We start from the raw sequence: 24,057 nt of genomic DNA on the forward strand, positions 1-24,057 counted from the left end.
TGTTGCTCTCACCAAGCAATCTCTCGCACAGCTGGCGTGCTGCTCCTCCGAACTTACCTGAGCTTATCCGAGTAACCCGGGTAAGCTCGGGTAGTAACTCGGATTGCTAGGCAGCGGCACAAGATCATATGTACATACGGTGAACGTATGTACGGTGATATGATTCTTGGTCAGTGTTGATGAGAGTATGGGTGCTTTCTCACTAATAGACTGTTGCTGGCATAGTTTCATTAGTTCCATTTTCGTACCCGATTTTAAGGTGCACGTCATTTTTAGACACTATTTTACGGAAAAAAGGTGGGCATTTGAATCGAGTAAATACGGTAAGCAAAACACACAACATACCAGGTGCACAGTCGTCAGATAATTCCACGGAGGAGCGCAGAGGTGACGCGCATATGGATGTGCCGTCAGAGTCGCGACCACACTCCTGACTGTGACTGCCCTCGTGTGGAGACTCACAGTCCACCAGGTGCACACCAGAGTACAGCCGGTAGTCCACCTTGTAGCCGACCACGTCAGCCTTGAGGCTGCATGTGCAGGACACAAGCAACAACATCCAAAAATGTGTGCTGATTGCACAAAGCACAACATTTGCAAGAATATAATGTGAGGGGGGTGTGTGCGTTGCAATTATGAAGCAAGCTCTATATATTCACATTAGTCATAGCCAAGGGCTACGCGTGACTAGAGCACAGTCTTCTGCACCACAGATCTTACTTGAGAAATAACACTCCAATAATTTAGGCAACACAACCAAGCGCAGCTAATGCTTATATACACGGCAGCAACCGCACATGTGGAAGGCCACCAATATAAATTGCATTGTATTCACGCAGATAGTTCAGGTAAACTGACAAGAAATTGCAAACTAAGAAGCCTTCTTGCACAAACACAGCTAAAAGCCAGTATCTTCAAAGTGCAATTCTCAGAGGTCGAATCCAGTTGGGCAAGACATGTGAAATTGAGGGCTAAATATATTTGCATTTCTTGAACAAAAACTAATTAAATACGTTCTCTGGAATGGCTACAACTCAAGATCATACATAACTCTCACCACGGAGCTCTCATATTCAAATTCACCTCATTTTACACTATCTTTGGAAGGCCAGCATTAAAATGTTAGAATCAATCATACATGCCCAACAGAAGTTGACATTTTAGCATGGTCCCATGATGTGCCAGTGCATCATAAAATTTTTGCAAAGCTCCTGCATATAACGCAAAAATTTCAATTGAACTAAAAGTCAACATAAAATAAGAGCAGCACACTTCACACAAGTAGCTTTCACACAGTTACAGCTGCTTGGTACAAGACATAGTTTGTCCTAGTATTCAGCTTAGTTACAAGTGGACTCCACGGCATCTGCTCACTCGTGAAGCTTTGTCTCCTTCTCAGTATCAAACACAACCATGGACAAGGGTCTCCGGCGCTGCCTCCGAAACTGGTTCCGCTGCGCTGCTGCCTGGTTCCTGGCTGCCTGCCGCGGGCTTGGCAGGTCGTCCAAGCTGTCTGCCAGCTCTGTATCCTCATGCATCATGAATTGCTGCACATAAAAAGGAACAAAAAGGCACAGGTCAATACCGCATGCCCCCAACTCATTGCTGGGCGTGCAAAAACCCCACGTATAGCAGAGCGTCGCCATAATGACGACATATAAAAAACACAACAAATACAAAAAGGAAACTTAGTTCCTCCAAGAGCTTTCCAAGCTTGAAGTCCTCGTGCAACAACAAAACGTGGCGGGTGTAGATGCAGGAACAAAGTGTAACGCAAACACTTCAGAGTAACTTGACAATAAGCAGTAAAGAGTGAACAAAAAAGTTTCCAGGGGAACCAATTTATATGCGAGGCTTCTGCGTCTTCGTTTATTGCCAGAAATCTTTCTTATTCTTCCATAATTTTGAGACGGCTATCAATGACGCCAGTAAAATGTTTTTCGAGGGGCTGAACTTTTTTCCAGTGACCAAATGAACAGCATGCTCAGGCAAGCGCCATCAGATTTAAGCATTATGCCCAAGTATTTCCCCCTATCATTAGTACGTGAGAATGACTGATCTTTTTGCAAATCGTATGTGTTGGCAATGATGAGCCGAATTTCCTAATCCTTGCAGATGCGAGCCAGTGTTTGTGTTCATGCAATCTCCAGAAAGCTCCCAATAAATGCCCATGTATTTGTTCTCATTTTAACAAAAGTATACTGTCATTAATAAATCCTAAAACGTTCATATGGCTTTCACATTCATGAAAAGAAAAAGCAAAATTTGTGCAAAAGTATGAAGTGATGTGTGCTACTGTTTGTGAGTCTCACAATCTTTTGCGCTGTCTGCATATCCCAGCACGTTGTCTTCTGAATGGAGGAGCCTGTGCACTTCGTTAGTAATGCACATGCCGTAAGAAAGCTCAATTTTCGAGAAAAAAGGTGACATTAGAACCTGGTCAATATGACCTTTTCTGAATGATGAACGGCATGATTCATTATTCTATAAAAACAAAAAGGGCTGTCATTATCAAAGAGAGCAAGAAGGGGAGAGGATCTCATGCCCGCTCAGTGCGCACCCTCGAAGCTCGGTCGGAGCAACTGGGAACTTTTCACCACCCCTGTACCTCAACAAATGGCTTTCAAGTTCCCTTTCAGTTTCAAGAGAGCCCCACAAAAGATTATAGGATAAGATTGATAAAGTACGGAGTCGTGCCATGACGTCACCATGTCAACCGTGTGCTTCAGACGCCTCTTCATAAAAATATTGGCAGTGGCTAAGCTCGGCTATGCCAGTATATATGTAGCGAAATCTAAGGCATAGCTTGGCTAGCCTTGGTTAATTTTGATTACAAGTCCAGGTTAGTCTGGTTGTCTGGCTAGTTGCTGTCACATGGTTCGTCATGCGGTTGGTCACGTGGTGCGGAGCGACAACGCTGGGAATGCGAGCACCGCGAAACTGCGAGTTCGTAGAAAAGGTTGCTTTTGCTACAAAATGAAACTTTTCCCAGTCACTCAACCGAGTGGCGAGCCATACCTGCCGAATGTCAGTGGCCATTCTCAGCAACATTTAAACAAGTAGTTGTCTTGAGCGGAGCCAACGGAAAATTGTGAGAGTTTGATGGTGCCAAAAAGTGCATCAGACAGCGATACCCAGCAAAGTAGTGAGAGCATCTTTCACGTGCAATAGTAACGCCAAGCCTTCTTTGAACTCAATGCAGATGACTGCCATTAGCATGCAGCATCGGCGGCGCAGTGAATGTTCAGGGAGACTGCCGGACTTTCAGAGAATGAAACAAAATCCTTTACAATGCCTTCAAGACGTGCGTATTCTATCGCATTTCCCCGAATGAGGCACTGAATCCGCTCTCGGTACACAAGTGTGCAATCTCCGATAAAGAAGTTTGACTATTCAGCCGCTGCTCTGATATGTGTTAATTGGTATTTGTGGCTCACAGCTTTTGTTGGTCGACCAATGTGGCATTCTAACATATTTTTTTTGTTTCCCAAAGCTTGGGTCAGACCTGCACAGTGCATCAAGCAATATGCAAGTAAATACGATGTATTGTGCTTCAGTCTCCATGTAATATTGATTTCAGTATGAATAGTCAATTACAATGCGAGAGGCAACTTTTAACTTCCATTTTGAGTTAAAAAAAATGCGTTAGAGTAAACACTGTAGTTCCCAATGCCGTTTGGCATTGGCACTAGTGTTATTTCTGGTAAGCTTTATTCCTGAGCAGTACTTCCTTTCGTGCTTTGTCACATGCAAAATCAGTGATGACTAGTGAAATTCTGCCGCATTGCTTTGTAGCTGGATGCTGCACCAGCTATTTGCAGCTAAGATTGTCCTATGTGTACAATAAATATATTTCTCTGGACCCTAAGCTTCGTTATTGATTTGATCTTTCGAGGAAATAAATACCTGCTTAAACAAAATGGAGTTTGAAATAAATGAAACCAGCTGACTGTCCATGGCAACACGAGAAAAAGGTACCCAAAAATTTTGGACTACACAAACCAGACAAGCAATTAGAGCCTAAAAATCCATTTTGATACAGATTTTTTCCAGGAGATCAACAGACGGCCAAGGCAGGAAGCAACTGAAGATTGTCAGGTTAGCCAGCATCCTAGCTTGCAAAAGGATGGTCGGCTCTAGACCAGGGGTGTCGAACCCACGGCCCCCAGGGAGTATTCTCTACAGTACATTTTTTTTTGCATTGTTCCCGTCAGAAATTTCACCACGCACCAACTCGCTGCTGTAACTGTTTCACGAGGATTACACAGACGTGTCAAATGAACACAGAACTTCTAAATTTCAACAATAACCCAGACGACATGCCTAGTAGCTATACAGGACAATCACATGGCCTAGACAAATGCAAAATGCGGCTGTTTCGAAAAATATTACGCTGGCACAAATTTTTTCTGACTCCAAAATATCACTACTTGTCACTACTGAGTGACATATCAAGAAACCAAATCGCACAGGCTATGCAGCCCTTAAGTGCAGCAAATGGAGCTGCAACGGAGAGGTAGAGGGAGCAAGAGCTTGTCTAGCATCCATTTACAACCTGCTCTTTAACTGCAAGAGAAGAATGGGAGATGAGGCAACACTGACTAAACTTACAAGGTCATAATGTTCACTCTGCAATGTGACAAGGTGGAGGCAGGTATGCACCTCGAGTATCCGCAAAAGAAGAGAAAACGCACATGAGTACCTTAGTCTCAAATTAATCTGTGAACGTGGCTTTTGCAGCAGCCCACTTTTCTGATCACTTGCCTCCCCCTGACAAACCAGTAAAACTGCGCCCCCAGATAATAGGGCGCATGACATGACCAGAATCAGCATCAGCATGACATGACCAGGACTTCAGTTCATGCAGGCGTTGCATGCAGCAGCCTTCGCCTTGCAGCATCATAGAGCGAGCACTAGGGCCTCGTGAGTTTAGTTAGTGTTGGATGCGCTCTCGCTCACACTCCAAAACAAGGAAGAACCTCCTCCCAATGGAAGAGGAGGGTCTTCACATTTTTCAGCAAGGTATGCCGCCTGTTTACCTTTAAAGGTTGCTTTAACAGCAAACACCTTCAAAAGAAAAGATAAGGCAGGCTATCCAGGGAAAAAAAAAGGAAAAATATAGGAAGCGCCTAGACAATGCCTGGTGCCTCACCATGTCATCCTTTCGCCGCCGTGCCGCAGTTCCTGCCCCTTCCTTGGGAGGATTTTGCGTGTCATGGTCTTTGAGGCTGCAAAGATAGCAAGATTCAACAATGCGTTATAAAGGAATAATAATCACTCAGACTCACTTGTTTCAACAGATGCGAGAATTCAGCCCAACATTCAGGTCCCATTAAAGTCCCAAGTATTTGGATGGACAGAGCCTCCACTAATTTCAACTCCTTAAGACATAAAACGGTTGAAGGGAAAACAAGGACAACTAAATCTAATTTTGCTTCACAGAAAAAAAAAAATGTATTGTTTGGCTCTTTACGGCTATGCTAACACATGCTTGGCTAACACATGCAGGGAGGGCCCCTTGCCTATCCAGTGTGCAGAACAGAACTCAATCAAAGCAGGCTTTTGCAGTTGGACACCAATGCCACCCCATGTACATGAAAGCAAGATTGAGGTCTCCATTGACCCAATTTTGAGGAAAGGAAATGGCACAGTAACTGTCTCACATATCGACCCCCCCCCCCCCCCCCCCCCCCCCCGGGCCGAAAATTGAAAGTTGGATTTTAAGGAAAAACAGCGCTGGGCCTCATGCTACTAGTGTACTAGTGGCACATGCACAGTAGTGACTAGGGTGTGAGAGAGAGAGAGAGAAATGTCAATAGCACCACCACAGGGAAAGCCAGTAAAGCTTTCGCTTTAACAGCTGTTTGTTCACTTGCTCCCATTCTAGCTTCTGCACCAGGGAGTGTATGAGTTCTAACCATCTAAAACAACAAAGCAGAGCTTACATTGCGGTTTTTTTACACCTTCCAAGATCTCATACTGAAAGACTCCAGCTGCCCAAGAGGTCCCCACTAAAGTCCCTAGAAGCTTATCTAGGGAATTTAGTCGCCCCCCCCCCCCCCCCCACCTATGACAGTATTTTTTTAAGGCGCGGAAATGGCGCACACTCTCTCTCACTACTTGGCAGACACCTCAACTGCGCCGTGAGGGAAAGAAGTCTCCTAGCAGAGGGCTCCAGAATAATTTCCACCACCTATGGATCTTAGCATGTACTGACATCACACAGCACAGGGACGCCTTTTGCGTTTCGCCTCCATCGGAACGCAGCCGCCGCGGTCAGGTTTGAACCCGCGTACTTCGGCTCAGTAGCCGAGCGCGCTAACCACTGAGCACAGCGGCGGATCCTATGACAGTGCACAAAAAAAAAACGAAAAGCGAGGATAACGAGACAGATGAAAGGAAGCATATTCAACCTGCCGCGGCAAGCGCTCGCCCGAGTCTGTGACCGCCATTAGGCTTAGCGACGTTCACTGGCTTACACCTTCGCGATTCAGGTACGATCAACGCGTAACTCGAACTAATGCGACATCGCGACGTAAGACGTGCCTACGAAGAAATCCAAGGGCAAAGCCTTTTAGCGACGATACTAACGTGCGGTCAGGCACGCACCACGGCCCTACGGTGCGGCGCAGCAGCGCTTTCGAGACGCGTGTAAAACAGGAACCAGACCTGCCATGACGGCATGCTCCCGAAAGGCGGGGAGAAGCGGTCGACTCGACCCCGAAGAACATCGGTAGCCTAGAGGTGCAGTGCGGCCAGCGTCTGGTAGGGCAGGCGGGGGACGTCGACTGCAGCATGAGCAGCCACGCGCCACGCACTAAATCTCGGATCTGTTCGATTTGCCTGCACCTGCTGCATCAGCTCGGAGTGATGATACTTTCGTATTCGCTCAGCGAAGGTGCCCGCCTACAGAAGCACGGGCTGTTGGCTTGCACTCGCCCAAGATAAGTGCAGCTGCAGTGCAGCAAGTAGGCGACGACCATTCGTGGGTCGGACAAGATATGGTGGTCGCCTCAGTGAAACGATGGCAGTTCTTTTGAGTGAAGAGCAGGTGCGTAGATGTCAGTGGCGCAAAAAATAAATCTCGTCACGAAAAAAAAAAAAGTCGTCGTGCGTGTCCCTCGTCTCTTCGCTGTGTTCCGTCTTTTGACTGGTTTTTAACGCGATAGCGTTCAGGAGCGCGTCGCAGAAAAGCAGGTGTCGTCTGCGTCTTTGACCGTGAGCGAAAAATGGCACATCTCTGTGGACACCTGGGGCTAGATTACGCAACTGTGACAAATTCTGTCACAAGTTATTGACAGTGACGTCAAAATGACGACACGATGAGACGTCACCAAGTGACGCAACGAGGAATCAGCCAATTAGAGCAGCGCGGCGCCCCAAGAGCATTCGAGGGACCGTCTGCTTAATTTTATTGCGAAAGCAATACTGCTCGAGGTTTCCGCTCTTGGCCGTCGTCCCGGAGAATCCACCATTGACCTTTAGCGTGACCTATGTGTGACGTCATACCAGCTGTGGAAAAGCGGGGCCCCAACTCGGCTCGTCGCGATCGTCCCAGCGAATCCTTCATGCTGCAGCTGCGCGCCGCTGCCGCGAGGGGCACTCGGGTACGTGACGTGATGCCAGCTGTGGAAAAGAGGCCGTGAAGTATCAGCTACACCGTCCTCAGCCGACGGCCTCTTCTCCTAATCGGGCTTAGGCTTCGGCCGAGCCTGAGAGGGGGTAGGGAGACCACCATCTGCCGGAAATAAAGTTTTTCTGAACTGAACTGAAAGCGCCCCCCCCCCCCCCCCCCCAACTCGGCTCGTCGCGATCGTCCCAGCGAATCCTCCACGCGCCGCTGCCGTGGGGGAGGCGCTCGCTCTACGTGGCATCATGCCAGCTGTGGAAAAGCGGCCCCCCAACTCGGCTCGTCGCAGTCGTCCCAGCGAATCCTCCACGGTATGTCGGACGATGTGTACAAGGCGAAGCTGCAACGATGGGCTGCAGCTAAGAAGCGGCGGCGTGCGGAAGAAACGGGTGAAGAGCGGGAACAACGTTTAGCTAAACGGCGTGCATATTGTAGTCGTTATGGGGAGCGCGAAAGAGACGCAACAACGACAGAACGAAGCGAGCAAGAGACGCCAGAAGAACGCGCCGCAAGACTCGAGAAGCGTCGTAACACAGATGCGGCTAGAAGTGACGACTCTCCAACTGCGGAAGAGACCGCTTTGAATTCTCGAGAGCGTCGGAATGAGACGCTGCGTAGACGACGTGCCGAGGAAACGAAGCTTTCGCAATTCGACTTGGGTTAACCAGAGCTAAACCACAGACAATTTTTTTTGTAAAAAGAAATAAGAAATAAGCAACGCTGAAAATAACTAATATTTTATTTTGTCAAAACATGTTTAAAGTTCGAAAATATTAAGCAAAACAAAAAGTGTTCGAAGTTGTGCTATTAAATTGACTGGTGGGTAACTTTCGGTGCCGCGGGGGTGTGCTGACGGCAGTAAAAAGGCCGCTTTGCACTAAAGCAGCTGTTTCACGCCGTGTTATTGTTTTTTTGCGCGGCGTCTGGAATCGAGCTACTGTGCGGTTGCCTAAGTGCGCAGAAAAATTTCAACGAATGCAGTGAAGGCTACGTGACTATACAGCGAACTTGCAAGAAGCACTCGGTACGAAATCGACGAAGACAACTTGTTGAAGTCTGTGTTGTTCGGCTCTTTCGATCGATGACAAAAATGCCAAAAGGTGAAGTGTTGCAGTATGTGATGTGTGGTTGTTTGTTTCTTTCCCCTTGAAAAACAGAAGACGACCACGAAGCGCCATTTGCTGGGAAAAATAAAGTGCTTTGCCAGCATAAGCGTGTCTTGTTTACATGTATACCTGTGTGTCACAGAGGTGACGACGGAACCCACCCCTTCTGCGCACTAACTTTAAAAATTGCCTCCAACACCCACTGTACGCATTTGCTCACCGCCAGTTGTGCGATGCCGACGTGCGCCTCGCTACCAACGGCAGCCTGAAAGCCGCCCGTGGCAAAACCGCAGTGCACACAGCACCTGCCGCCGCACCGACAGCGCACTCGCACGCAAACCTCGCAATTCATCGGCGACTTCGTCGCACAGTTACTCCACAGCCTGCTTCTCCAGTCGAAAAAGGTGTCGAAACAGCTCGTCCGGCAAGTCAAACGCGTCTTCGTGCGCCCTCCTTCGCCGTTGCTCGCGCCAGCGCAGCCGCCTCAGTCGTATGGCCACGTACACCGCCGCCATTTTCTGTCACAAACTCAACGGTCAAATTGACAGCCTCAAAACTGACAAAAAAACTGTAAATAAGCGCCTGCATAATTAGGTGTGCAACGTCATCACTTCTGCCACATCCGTGACGTGATCAGCAGCCACCCATGACGCAAAAAAGCAATATGGCCGCTGGCCACAACCGACCAATAGGAGCGAGGCTTATTGACACCTTTGTGACAAGCTTTTGACAATTTTCCTAACTGACAGTTACGTAATCTAGCCCCTGAACCGCGCCGTAAGGGAAGGGATTTTCCTTCCCTCCTTCGCGCCGAAAGACAGGAGAGGAACCGACAAGGTGAGAACCAACTTTGTAATGGGAATTTCTAGGTGTGCTCTCCTCTGATGTGCAAACCTCCGGCAAGAGAGTAAGAAATGCTCCAATGTCTCTACTTCACCACAAGCCGCACAAAGGTTTTTGGGACTGAACCCGCATCTACATAAGTAAAGATTTAAACAGGGAATCCTGCACCGCATGAGTGTCATCGCCACCTCACACTGCCGGGTTTTACACGCAAGTCTTCCATGGGTACATGAAATGTTGGTAGTCGACAGTAGAGAGTAAGGGATTGTTGCACGCGGCGGTTATAAAATGAAAACGCTGAAATCGAGTCATTCCGAAAAGAACAAGATTAGGGACGCTACAGGCAACTGGTGCATTTAGAGCTGATTTTGCCAAAAAGTCTGCTCCTTCATTTTGTAAAATACCGCAGTGGCCTGGTATCCAAACGAAGCGCACCTCTTTCAGCCATCCAGGAATAAAAAAGATTAGTGAGTGTCTCAAAAAAGCGTCTCGTGTGGACTCCAGCGCCAGCAAAACAGAGAGACAATCTGACAGGAATATCACCCGAGGGACACTTGTGGGAATTGCCAAAGCGGCCAGCCCGAGAGTCATAAACTCTGTTAGAAATATGGTTGTGTAATCCGAGACTCTAACCGAAAAGCTCCACAAGAGAGAATCTGAGAAAATACCAACCCCTGCCTTCCAGTCGGCCCCAGACACATCTGTAGCAATTACAGTATGTTGCGGGTACTGGGCAAGGTGATCCAAGAGGATTCCAGTTAATGTCCTTGCTGGCAGATGCTTCGCATTAAGTGGGAAAATAAAATCAAAAGTAATATCCACAGGGGACGCTGCCCAACCAGCTCTGCATACAAAATTAAGATCCGCACCAATGATGGATAAAAGATTCTGAGTAAATACAACCTGAGATAGGCGGAACCTTGGCCAATGAGGAGTGAGAGAAAGGGCTGGGTGGGAGACGAAAATAGGAGTAGCCACACCAGGAGCCGACTCAAATGCCCACAAAAATGTCCTGACAGTTAAAAGGCGAAAACGGGAGTTAAGGTTGGGAATACGAGCCTCGAAGTACAGAACTGCGGTGGAGACTGATTGAGGGAGACCTAGGCAGAGACGCAGTGTGCGCCCTTCTAGCAGCAGCAACGGATGAAGCTTATATTTAGGGGAGCCAGAAAAAAGTATGCAGCCAAATTCCAAAATGGGTCTGATATAGGCTTTGCAGAGAAGTACAAGCGTGTCCCAGCGCATACCAAATTTCCTATTACTTATCCGTAGTAGCCTACCTAGTGCACGCTCTCTTCTCTTCATGTTAGTTTTGATGTGGGGCCGCCAATCCAAATTGGCATCATAAATGACGTCTAGATACCCCAACGATTCTGCCTGAGGTATGCTGTCCGAGTGATAGCGTAGTGATATATACAGAGGTATGTTGGTTTTAAAAAGCAGTATGCTGCTTTTGTGCACATTTAATACCAAATTTAATGTAACCAGCCAAACGTCGAGCACATTGAGGTAATCCTGGAGAGAACAATATACGGCATGAATGTCTGCTGCCGAAGCAAAGAAGGCTATATCATCTGCATAAACATATACTGTAACTTCAGGGTGAACTGGAATGTCGCACATCAGCAGATTGAATAGAAGTGGCGAAAGTACAGAACCTTGTGGCTTGCCTCTGGTTTGGGCATAGGTGTCTGAAGTGAAGAAACCGTCAGAGCGAAAGAACTGTCGTCCTGTTAAAAATTTGCGGATCCATGCATAAATGTAGTACGGCGGGTGTAATAATGCCAATTTAGAGAGAAGGATCGAATATTCAACACTGTCGAACGCTTTAGCAATGTCAAGCGTCACTAATGCTGATACTTCTTTCTTGTGCATAGCAAGGCGGATTCTGCTCTCCAAATCGACATGGGCAGACCAAATGGAGCATCCCCAGCGAAAGACAATCTGGGCAGAGCTCAATGCATTCACTACTGAAACATGCGCGGATAGGCGGCAGTGCACAATTCTTTCTATGAGCTTTACCAAATTGGATGTTAGAGCTATCGGCCAAATGTTATCAATATGGAAGCCTTTCTTTGAATCTTTTAAGAGCAATATTATTTTCGCCACACCAGGAGTGCGGCAACCATGCAGTTTCTAATGATGTATTGATCAGGTCGAGGAGGTCCTGAGTGGTCTTGCGCTAATATTTTCAACATACCGACTGTAACACCATCCCAACCCGGAGCTGAGGATTGCATTAAAGAAACTGCAGTTGTTAACTCTGATTTGTCAACCAAAACATAGTCTGAGCAGGGGTAGGGGGCAGCAGAGGGACTCTATGCTGCCCCTGAAAATGTGAAGCAAGCCCTTGGGCAATTCGCTCTAACTCAACTTTCGCCTCATATGGAGAGAGCACCACTGAGCTGGTTAACTGCAGGACTGAAGTGTTCACATTCCGTTCCATAAAACGATACAAAGCCTTCTTATTTTTGGGTTTGACAAATATGTGTTCCAATTTTGATTGTAGTCATCCTTTGCCTTTGCTATGGTTCTTTTAAATGAGGCTGAGAAAAATTTGTAATTGATCCAATTTGCCGGGCTCTGATTATACGAAAGAGTCCTCCACGCTGCTTTCCTACGACGGAAAGCTGTCTCAAACGCATCATTCCACCATGGGGATGGTGATTTATAGCAAACAGCAGAACCCACAGTGAACTGGGAGCTCTCCGTAGCCTTCAAAACTGAAGAAAACACTCGCTGAGCCCTGTTGGTCCTACATGAACAAGGATCAGATGTAAGGGAGGCGTGCAAAGACGATGTGTAGGCTGCAAGATCAACTAATTTTCGGGCAGAACCATGCTCTCGGAGGAAGCTCACCAATATGGTGAAAGTAATTGGCAGGTGGTCACTAGATGTGCCAGTCAATTGTGGACCATGCCCCTATACCTACTCCTCTTGCTGCCAAGGACAAATTGAGAACTTAACTCGAGTGTCTGCGGATAAAGGTTATGGCCCGAGAGTTGCAAAACCGCACATCATTTGCAGGCATCCATGCCCACAACATATGGCCATGTGAATCAGTATAGGAACCCCAGAATACGTGGTGGGAGTTAAAGTCCCCAGCAATGATTACCCTGCTCGAGTTTGCAAGCAAGCTGTCTAGATGGTCTGTTCTGCATACTCCATTTGGAAAATAGACGTTTGCAACTGTGACAGGAGAGCAGTGCGGCAAAATGAGATCTATAGCTAGAAGCTCGCAATCAGGATCCATTACTTTTTAGTTATTGAAGCCCGATGACAAAATTTTGATGAAATCAGGGTCACCAACCCGCCACCCCTACCATTTATGCCGTCCGCACGGAAAACACGAAACCTGTTTAAAGAAAATGACTTAACAGGGGATAGCCAAGTTTCTTGCAAGAGCATGATATCTGGGTTATGAGAAGATAGAAGAATTTTTAAATCAGGAAGAGAAGATGCAATAGAGCGGCAATTCCATTGGAGAACCTTTACACCCGCCATGATGCCTATTCGAGAATGGAGGCTGAAACATCCTCTGACTCTGAATATCTGACTTGGAAGATACACTAGAAGGGGCTTTTTTGATCTTGATCTGGGGAACGGAGGACTTAGAAGGAGAGGTTGAAGCACGATGCTTCTGCGTAGGACAAGCAATTTCTACGTCATTAGTGCAAACAGTGTTGCGAGAAAGACATACAGGGACGCTGTCGAGGGGCGGCACGCAAGACGGCACCTTGGGTGATGACGTGGCAACGAAACTTTGAGCACAGGCTTGCTGTTATGTTGATGCTGGTGGAACTACAAGATGAGGTTGAGAAATAGCCTGATTTGTAACAATATCAGACAATGCCTGCGTAAAGCTGCTGAGCATGCGCTCAGCCACCATTGAGAGTGCTTTTTCGATGGTTGCCCCTATCAAGGCAGACAATGTGGCCTCGAGGTCAGGAGTAGAGGAACGCACTATGCTGGCATATGAATGTTTTCTGCGGTTAAGGAGCACATAAGCGTCTGCCCGTGAGCAGCGATTCTGCTCAATTAATTCCAATAAACTTTGCTGCTGTGACCGACTTTCACAAGTGGCATCATCGGTGCTGTGACTGTTATTGCACAGACAACACCTTGGCTGTTCAGCGGTGCAGCTGTCGGAAGAGTGACCTTCACCACAAACCCGGCATCTGGTCGCCGACTTACAGGCTCTACCACTATGTCCAAATTTCCAACAGTTGGTACACTGCAGGGGTCGAGGATGCAGCAGATCCACGCGGTAGACAATTGGCCAAATCTTCAACTCCGAGGGGCATGTGCAACCAGCAAAAGTTGTTATGACTGACTCCGTTGCTACACGTACTCCAGCCATCTCGCGAGAGCAGCGGTATACAGCAATAATTCCCACCCCGGCTTCCTGGAACTCCTCCAAAATTTCTTGAATTCAAGATGACGGGTCCACTCCACGAACAATGCCCTTAGTGTACACAAGCTGCTCAGGAATGAAGGCTTTAACCGGCAGAGAAGCGAAGGTTTTACATCAGAGCAGATCTGACACACACTCAATGTTTGCAGGCTTACAAACAATGCCACGCCTGACAAAAGGTCGCACTTCAGAGATGTTGAGATAGTGACCGGTTAGATTTTTCAGTTGTTCCTGGATTGTTTTCGGATTCTTCATTTTGAGAATTCCATCTCCAATCGGTACAAGCGCCACAGGGATTGAATCGACACCATTTTTTAGAAAAGAATTTAAAGGCAAGCTTTCGGCCGGCAGGCTGGCGAACCAGGCTGCCGAGCCTCCTCCCGGGGAGGTGAAAGACATGCCTACAAACAGCGCGCCGGCAACCTTACATCACCCGAGACAGCACAGCTACCCTGAACCCTGGCAAAAACCCCACGAGCGTGGAACGACCTCACCAAAGAAAATGCCTGGCACCACCAGGAAACGAAGCAGGCAGGCGGTTATGAAGCAGCAGCAGCCACGGCTCGGCTTGAGCCAGTAGGCAGGCCCGTGCTCTTTCCTTTTCCTTCTTCCTCTCAACAACATCAGTAACATCAATACGTAGCCCACAGCTACGAACGCGGCTCCGCCGCTTCATCATCGTCGAAACGCACTCCCAAGACGGCGTCGCCTTACGCATCTGCACAGCATACCGCGTCCCAACAGCCATCTCCCTCCTCGTCACGTAAGCTACCTTGCTGCGCTCCGTCACGGCCAAGTCTCCCTCTTGAAGACTTTAAGTCATCATTCGCCCTCGCGAGGGCCTCAAGCTGTGTGCCTGGGGCGAGAACGCTCTTCGCAGAGCAATCACCTCAAGCCTTGATTTGACCTACTCCGGCACCGCAGAGGACTGCCTCCGGGTGAATTTCGTTCACAACACCCTCACCTTTAGCACCCCGAACCGGGACCGTGCCATTACTTATAGGAAGTTCCAGGCAATCATCTTGGGTCCAACAGGCTACCCAGTTGCCACCTATTTGGATCCACCAGGCGCATATGCCCGAGGTATCACTCACCACTAATACTTGGATGACATCCAGGAGGAAATAATGGAGGACTTGATACCCCAGAATCCAGAACACTGCATTCTCTACGCCCGCCGTTTAGGCAAGACCCAGTCTACTGTCATCACTTTCGCAGGGACCAAGGTCCCCCACCAAGTCTCCTACGCCGGCAGTGCTGTGCGCTGCTACGTCTTCAAGAACAAGTTGGAAGCCTGCCTTAACCGTCACAAAACGGGACACCGAGAGGACGTTTGCCTGTCTCCCAAGCTCTTCCAAGTGTCCTCACTATTGAGTTGAGGAATGCAGGACTGTTGAGACGCCAACCGGACAGCTTTATTCCAGCCCGGCGGATGTCGGCGTGCCAGGCGCCGTCAGCCTCGGGCGCAGCAGCGCAGCCAAGCCAAGCAGACGACCTAGCCACTGCATGTGGCTACTGCCTACATCATCTCCCCTGAAACATAGGAGAGTCTCTAGGGCGGAATTACACAGTGTCCACTCCTGGTGTGATGGTGCAAAGTGGCGTCCACACAGGTCGCGTGTGATTCTCCCGTGTGAGCAGCGTTCGTGAGGTACCTGACTTGCTGTCTGCCTGATGCAACTTCGTTGACGGTCAGCGTTTCGGGGCGAAGCTCCGCTTGCGGCTGACGAACGCTTTCGACCTGCCTGATACTCTCAAGCGCCTTCTGAAGGGTAAGATCGGCGTCAAGTTGCAGTCTCGCTGACAATTTCTGGTCTTGAATGCCGACGACCAGTCTGTCTCGAACCAGTTCCTCTCGGAGGGTGCCGTACTCACAATGGTTGGAAAGCGTGTGAAGCGCAGTTACTAAGTCTTCCACGGATTCGCCGTCGTTTTGGACCATTGTTTGAAGCGTGCCCGTTCAAAACTGACGTTGCGCCGCGGTATGAAGTAGCTGTCGAACTACCTTAGGAAGACTTCTAAGTTCTGAGCGTTCTCACCGGAGAGCTTGAAGGTTCCGAAGACATCCTCGGCCTGGTCGCCCATCAAGTAAAGGAGCGTGTCGACTTGGTGTGACCCCGATTTCTCGCAGAGACCGGAAGCCGTGTAGAAACGCTCGAACCGCTTCTTCCATTTCGGCCAGTTTGCAGAGTCGTGAAACAGAAGGCCTCAGGCGGTTGAATGACGAAGGACGCCATGTACTGGCCGCGTAGTCCAGGCCGTATACGCTGCTGTGACGTGTGCCACCGTCGATGGGTATCCGAGCGAGAGGACGCAGACCCGGTGGGGTTACTGTGGGAATTCCGTTACTTCTGACACCATGTTGAGTTGAGGAAAGCAGGACTGTTGAGACGCCAACCGGACAGCTTTATTCCAGCCCGGCGAATGTCGGCGTGCCAGCCGCCGTCAGCCTCGCGCAAGCGCACGGCCAAGGCAAGCAGAGGGCCTAGCCTCTGCATGTGGCTACTGCCTACTACATTTAACTGCGGAGCTCGCGACCCTGACCAAGCCCGTGAATGCATCCCCACTTGTGTAGTTTGCTCTAGTCCTCACCAGACTGGTTCCTCCAAGTGTAAACGCCGCTACAAAATGCCTCCTGTCGAACTACGACGCCAGCTGCACGCTGCGAACTCAAACAATGTGTCCACCTCCCATCGTTCCCGATCCCGGACCCGTCGCCAAGTGGCTGAGAACATTTTGGCCAAAATGTTCCTAAGCACAACACTGATCCTAAGCACGACACTGCTATGCCGCACTTTACCAGCTTGGAATGCCCTGAGTGGCAACTAAGCAAAGGCTTCTCTGAACGCTGCAGAAAGGACCAACAAACGTGATCCAGTTTTAGTTCCAGTCTGATATCCAAGAACTGTAGTTGATTGTTGTCCGGGGTTTCAAAGGTAAATTTTAAACCATAACTATTGCCGACAAAAGTTTTTAAGATATCTTCTACTTGTCTCTTAATGTCACCGCTTTCAACAAAAACCAAATAATCATCGACATACCGGAAGACGTGTTTAACAGTGTCACCTAAACTAACTTACTTTCCACTTAGCTTAGTTTCCACTCGGGGCATTCGAAGCTGGTAAAGTGCGGCATAGCAGTGTCGTGCTTAGGATCAGCAATTGCAAAGTCGTGTGTTCACGCTATGGATAACAGTTTCAAGCAACAGGTCCAGAGGCTGAAGTCAGCAGGTTTCCCTAATGACGTGATCACACTAGCCTGCAATAAACTCCTGAAAAAGCTTAAGTCATTCGGTAAACCCGATTCACCAGAGCCTCCCAGTAACGAGAAAAGAAAGTATGCAGCAATTCCGTATATTCACAGATTATCCCACCGATTAAAATTCGTAGGCACTAGATATGGGGTAAGGGTACTGTTGTCAGCTCCCCAAAAACTTAGAAAAATTTGCGCTATGGTCGATAGGAGAGCCAGATCAGAAAAACAAAAGTTAAAAGAAAGTAAAAAACAATGCAATATAAAACATGAGTTGCTGTTTTCACCTTGTGCCGAGGGAGTGGTATATGAAGTACCCTTCACATGCGGAAAGAGTTATATAGGCCAAACTGGTAAATGTATAAACACACGGCTACGCCAACATAATTCGTCTTTAAAGGTGGCTCCTTCCTCTAATTTGGCCCTGCATTACAGAGACTGCGAACTTAACCATTCTAACCCGTTAGAAAAAAATGCATGTGTACCTCTGTTCAATAGTACAAAAATTCTGTATAGGCATTCCAATCAGCTAACAAGGGAATTATCTGAGGCATTTCATATTCACAAAAACTCCGACATGTGCGTCAGCACACCATCTGTTGCCATCCACGATTGTGAAATTCGGTATCTTAATTCAACACAGTGATTTGTTTTGTCATTCTGAGGATAGGCGCATGCGCTGCTGGCTGCCTTGTGTGAGCTACTTAGCCTTATGTGTTTTTTCCAATAAACTCCTGCTGATAGTAGCGCTTGTTCTTCGTCTTCTTTCTCTTGGTGTCCCCCGTAGCAGCGCTTTCGAAAGTTTTAAAATGATGTACCAACTCGCTCAACTGTCCGTGTTACTCGAACAGACTTCAGACTCAACAGACTCCTGCGGACCTACAGGACAAACTCCAAACACATTCAAAAGCTTAAGCAGTAAACTCGCTGTACTTTAATGGCGCTACAGCTATCGAGTTTCGCTTTTGTCCCTTCACTCGTTTTCAGGGCGTATGAAGATGCGATGACGGCACATTACACCAAGACAACAATACGACCAACAGCCACATGACATTGTAGTGCAACATGCTTTTCAGGACAAGGACACCAACATATCTGGTCGGCAGATGGTCGTACTTCCTGTCCTCGAAAGAATGGCAACTGGGTGCAAATTTAACGCCGATGGATATATTTGCACTTTTCTCTACCTTATCCATACTACAAATGAGCAAAACGAGTGGCTACATTTCAACCTGTAAGGACTCACCCCACATCGTCCCCTTTAGTTTGCTAGCCCACTTTCACCTCTCGTTCCCCACTCCTGCCTGCGCTCCATGCCTAGAAACCTTTGTTCTCTCCCCTTTCTATCTCTCCCTCCGTTCCCCTTCCACGTGTAGGGCAGCATACTGGGCGCTGCCTAGTTAACTTCCCTGCCTTTCCGTTTGACTTCTCTCTCTCTTCGCTCTTAGCTCCACATCCTCTCCCTCTGCCCGACAGACTCTCCACCGCAGGGCCTAGAGAACCTCAACACCTGGGTGGACTGGGATACCCTGCTGCGCTCTGGAGACCTGGCCGTGCAGACCATCGCCACATGCCTGACTACCAGCATTGTGGGCCTTAGGAACATAAACTTTGAGTGCAGTGCGGTGCCCCGAATTCCTTTCAGATAATAAAGTTTTCTCTCTCACTTCCCCAAGATGCGTCCTCCTTCTCCCTAGTCACTTCAACAAGGGAGGTTCCCATCCGGCCTCGGAGTTTCTCCCCTGCCCTAGAGTGGGCGGACATTCGCTCGTAACCTTGCTGGTGAGTCTGACGACCTAGATTCCTTTGCGTATTTGTTGCTAGCTGGCGTTACTGTTGTCGCAGCAATAAATGCCTTTTTGTGTCAGCCAGTGTCGTTCCTTTGTTTCCCACAGAGCAAAGCCCACCGCGATTAAGCATGGAGAATGTATTTACCTCCACATTTCAACCCCAGAACACTCACCAGCAACACATGATTGCCAAATTCTTAAATTTTAATCGATGATGACCCCTTTTCATGACGAGTAGGCCTAGTATGTCTGCAGGGTTCATGTGTGCAATTTAGGTGGCTGTGGAGAACAAATTCACAAGTTTTAGCAAATTCAAATGGCCATCAAGTGTAGTTTAAAACAAGTGACCGTGAATCCACTATTGCTTACATTGCGGGACACACATACAATGATCAAGAAGCGGCGGTGTGACCTAGACTGCCGAGCAATGCTTTAGGCGGCCAGTAGCAGTTGTTACCGCCGTTTGTATATAACAAAATGGGTCGATTCAATTAATGTGAATGGTCACCAAACATACTTCTGGATAACGCAATTTAAAATCAAGCATTGTTAACATTGATGTCAGCCACAATCTCCGCATCAGCGCGATCAGCTACTGCTAGTCGTTATCAGCGCTGACGAAATCGTGTGCTGTAAGGCCGCCTGGGAATGCCGAGAGCTCGCGAAATTCGCTGTCCAGGCATCCAGCGTCGTCTTCACTGTCAAGACATCCGTCATATGCAGCTACTACAAAGCCTGCTTTGCGGAAGCAGTTCACAATTGTGCTTTTCTTCACGTCGTTCCAAGCACCAGCCAGCATTTGAATGGATCCGAGGAAGTCCACCTTGAGTTCGATTCCTAATCGAAGGTTGATTAGGAGCCTCTGCACCAGTCGTCGTCTGTACGCAACCTTAAACGCTTTCACAATGCCTTGGTCGAGAGGCTGAAGTTTTGCCGTTGTGTTTGACGGCAGAAACTTGAGGGTGATCTGCTTTAATAGGCAGACAACATGATGGGCCGAACAACTGTCAAGAAGAAGACAAACTTTGCGGCCAGACTTCTCCAGTTCGGCATCCCACGCCTGTAGCCACTCAACGAAAAAATCGCGTGTCATCCAAGCTTCCTTATTGGATGCGTATCGAACCGGGAGGCCTTTTGCGTTCTTAAAGGGGCCATGCAATAAATTAATTGAGATTACGTAAAGCAGACGAGAGATAGGCATTCCACCACTCGTCACCCCAACGCAAGAGTTTTTAAGCTAGCATCAATAACAACCAAGATATAGACGATTAAAAATTACGCTCCTCCTCTCCCCCTCAACTCATACACGCGGGGCACCAGAAAAAAGAAAACAGCTCTGCGACTGGGCTGCGCTCATGAATACGTCATCCGCTGATGTTCGGTTCGCAACTTCCGGTTGTCGCTCCTAGCACCCCAGCAGCAGCGTCGGCGGCGTGATTGCGGTGCGCGTCGTGTTTCTTTGCTTGCCGTCTGTTGTAGTTAGCAGTAATGGACCCGGACCTCAAGGCGTGGCTGCTCGCTCTTACGGCCGCGATGGGCATCGAGCCCTATGCGTTCACGCCGTACCGGCTGAACGCCAGTGACGACAGTAGCGACTCGGCGATCCACTGCGAGTGTCTCCGGAACTCCCGACAGATGGAGGCGGCAGAAGAAAATTGAAACCATATGTGCGAAGGCAATGCCCTGGCTCGTGCTTGCCCGAGAGGGTTGCGAGGCGGCGCGAGCAGATGATTTTCAACGCTACAGGAAGTGTGCCAGTGACGTCGTGGTCGCCGTGGCTCCAGCAAATGACAGCGTGTGGTGGCCTGGTGCCATCATGGGTATAGTGACGTCTTTTTTCACGATTTTAGTTTCAAAATCGGTCACTACGAGCACACCAATTGGCCTGCGAATATTAAAAAACGCTGTTTTTTAAAATTCATAATAAATTGCCGGCTCAGTTCCGAAGACTCACACTTGGTGTGAATGCTTCTTAGCAGCATTTCTAAGCATTGAAAACATTTACAAGCGACTTTTTATTCATTGCATAGTCCCTTTAAGCAGCGTGGCGACCTGCTCTTTCCGATAACAAACGGCCGTAGTTTGCATGACCCCTTCATATTTGCAGCAAGCAAAATCGATATGCGCACTTTGCTGTTCTTTCCACCATGGCATGCAGTGCCCTTCAGATGCAGAGTCCTGTTTGGCAGCATTTGCCAAAACAGTGCCGTCATTGCGTTGAATATTTGCGACGGTGAAAAGCTGTCGGAAATATTTGGCCACTCTTCGGACAACCACGTCTCTGTGTGACTAGTGCTAGTCGCCTCGCTTTCGCCCGAAAGGGTCTTTCCGACGATGCTGTAGCGACTCTTAAATCGCTGCTGCCAACCAGTGCCACCAGTGAAGCTTTCTTCTCTGCAGGCCACAGCAAACCATTTAGCCTTCTCCATGAGCACTGGGCCGTCAACAGGTATGTTCTTGGCACGTGTCTCTAAAAACCAGGCGTACAATGCCTTCTCGACCTTGTCAAAGGTTGGGACGCGCACACGACACGCTCCAGGGTGACTGGACTGCACTGCCTTCAGCTTAACATCGGCTTTGTTCTTGAGGATCGCACTCAGGGTGTTGCGAGGAATTCCGAACGCCGCGGCGACCGATGACTTTTTCTCGCCAGCCTCCACCCGTTGAATGATGTCCGCCTTTGTTGAAAAATCCAAATCCTTGCGTTTTTTCGCGGCCATGGCTCCCGAACACGTGCCAAAAGCGGAAAGAAACACGCACTGCACCACACTAGTCTCAAGCCTTCACGTTGGCCTCGTGAATAAAAGGAACAAAACGAATCGAAAGACGCACCGCTCCGCCCGCGTCTTCGCACTACCACAAGCCCAAGCTGCACTGACCTCGTTCGTCTCGCTGCGCCAGCGGTGTCAGCCAACCAAAACACAGGAAACGGGCGCCTGCAGTCAGCGTGGTTTCTCCCTCCCGCTTCCCTTTCACACCCAATCGCACTCCATGTGCTCCTCGTCACGTGCCTTTTACCCACACGCCCCTTTCTCAGAGTGCGGGGCGGCGCGCGTGAGATCGTGGGAACATCGTGAGAGCTTCGTGAGGAGAAGCGCACTTGCGAGGGTGGGATGCGATGGGAGAAGCCCACTTGCAAGGATGGGGTATGGTGGGAGAAGCGCACCTGCTGGGGCGCAGCTCAGCACAGAGTTCGATACATCGATATGCCGGTGCATAGGAGTTCTATATACACGAACAATAGTGCTATACATTTGCATGGGATTCCCAAGGAGATTTTTCAACTTTTCGATATAGGTAATAATTCGATATATCCGGGTTCCATATATCCGGGATCGACTGTATAACATAGATTAAGAGGTCTCTCTCTCTTTCTCACTCACACACATGCACACCATGAAATAAAAGTAAATCCAGAAATGAGAAACATACCTGTTGTGAGCTATTTCCCCGGCCATTTTATGCACAAGGGCATGAAGGTATTCCACCTGGATAAAAAAAAAGAGGGGACACCAGACAACACTTAGATGACCCAAGGGGCAGAAACTGAGTTCGAATTACAGATGCTGCAGTTACATTAACATGGTTCAGGAGGAAGGGGTCACACTAGGCCCCCTGACCACTGAAGTCTTAATTAGAAAATCTGGATAATTCGAACTTCTGGCTCGGTCTCGGCCAATGTCCACATAAGTCTAAGGCGTCAGACGCTCGCTAATTCTGACGCTATGGGTCTCGCACCGGTTAAATCGAACGGGCTCCTGAAGGAAGGCCACTTCCAGGTATGACCAGCGCCGCAAGAGATATGTCGAAATAACCTCAGTCAAAATCTGAATTCCATGCTGCACAGTCACTCTCGTAATGTAAGCGCAATGGCACATGTGACGAAGAATGGATGCGCACATCTCGGAGAACAGTGATGACCACTTAGTTTCAGTTTCACTTTTCGGAACTTCATGCCAGCTTGCAGCGACACCAGCTTGACCACCAAGCCAACCTAACCCGATTGAGCAAAATTTCGGATGCCGATTGATGCATCGCTGATAATTTCTCCCCACCCCAACCAATTTTTGTCGCCACTTCAGCACAATTTCCTTCCCTTTCATCCATGTGGTATTTTTTTTTTTTTGAGGTCATTAGATAATTCTAACTTTCAGACAATTCAAATAATTTTTCCAATCCCTTGACGTTCGAATAAATGTGCTTTCACTGCAGTAATTTTCTGGATGCCATGATCAATGCCGCAAGTCTGAACAGAGTGGCGAAAAAAAATTTATCTTTTTAAGTCCAAATTTTTCAGCAGTAAAGGCATCTTTTGCTGCCAAACAAACGTCCACAGAGCAACAAGGAGCTAAACAATATATTTTCACCAACAACAAAAATTGAAACAACTGGTCCTCAACATCTCTGTAGTTTTCTTCAGAGGTGATGCTCACAGAAGCCTTACAAATGAGGAGCATTTAGAACGCCTGTGACATGCCAAAGACACTTTTCCTTTGGTGTGCCCCCAATACTGCTGCCGCTACTAGTACATGACTATACTTCATTTCATACAAAGCAGTCAACACTGCCAAAGCTAGCATGCCTCTTCGCGCAGGTTACATCCACACCCAAAAAGTAGTTCACCATACAACCAAAGTGAACACAGGCATATTTCATTGCATCAAATCACAAGTACTGTGACTGGCAACCACTTGCACTCAGTTTTACCTCTTGCCACATGTCTGTTCTGCGACTCATTGAGACTTCCGGGCAGTAAGAATGACATGTGGCAGTATGATACGTGGCCAGTAGGGCAAATTGCTCCGACTTCATCCACACCTAGACAGTAGTTCACACTTAGTGAAAATTATAGCCAGAGGGCACGAACACTGAGCATCTCACAGCTTCGACCGTGATTCCCAACGGTAGCACTCTTTCATAACACTTGTTGTTTCGTCCACAAACACTCACCGAGGCTTTGAGAATGAATGATATGTGGTGGAGTAATGTAGTTTTGCAGATGCACTACTTCTGCAGCCTCTA

At 48.3% G+C, this 24,057-nt stretch overlaps 1 protein-coding gene across 6 annotated transcripts in view; it reads right to left on the bottom strand.

Annotated features, from left to right (window-relative positions):
* LOC144128471 (condensin-2 complex subunit H2-like) overlaps positions 1–24,057 on the bottom strand; it is a 74,289-nt gene that overhangs the window by 36,783 nt on the left and 13,449 nt on the right. For 5 of the 6 annotated variants that reach the window (XR_013313794.1, XR_013313793.1, XM_077661898.1 and 2 more), the window contains exons 5-8: positions 22,468–22,523; positions 5,153–5,228; positions 1,375–1,547; positions 346–530 (exon numbers count right to left, since the gene is read on the bottom strand). Coding sequence is in view for 4 of the 6 variants with exons in the window: in XM_077661898.1 (XP_077518024.1) it covers positions 346–530; positions 1,375–1,547; positions 5,153–5,228; positions 22,468–22,523 (490 nt within the window). In the remaining 2 variants the exon portion in view is untranslated. Of the gene's footprint in view, positions 1–345; positions 531–1,374; positions 1,548–5,152; positions 5,229–6,669; positions 6,738–22,467; positions 22,524–24,057 lie in introns of those variants that run through there. The other variant, XM_077661899.1, reaches the window with a different exon arrangement.

Source organism: Amblyomma americanum, chromosome 4, assembly GCF_052857255.1.
Source record: "Amblyomma americanum isolate KBUSLIRL-KWMA chromosome 4, ASM5285725v1, whole genome shotgun sequence".
Classification (NCBI taxonomy): domain Eukaryota; kingdom Metazoa; phylum Arthropoda; class Arachnida; order Ixodida; family Ixodidae; genus Amblyomma; species Amblyomma americanum.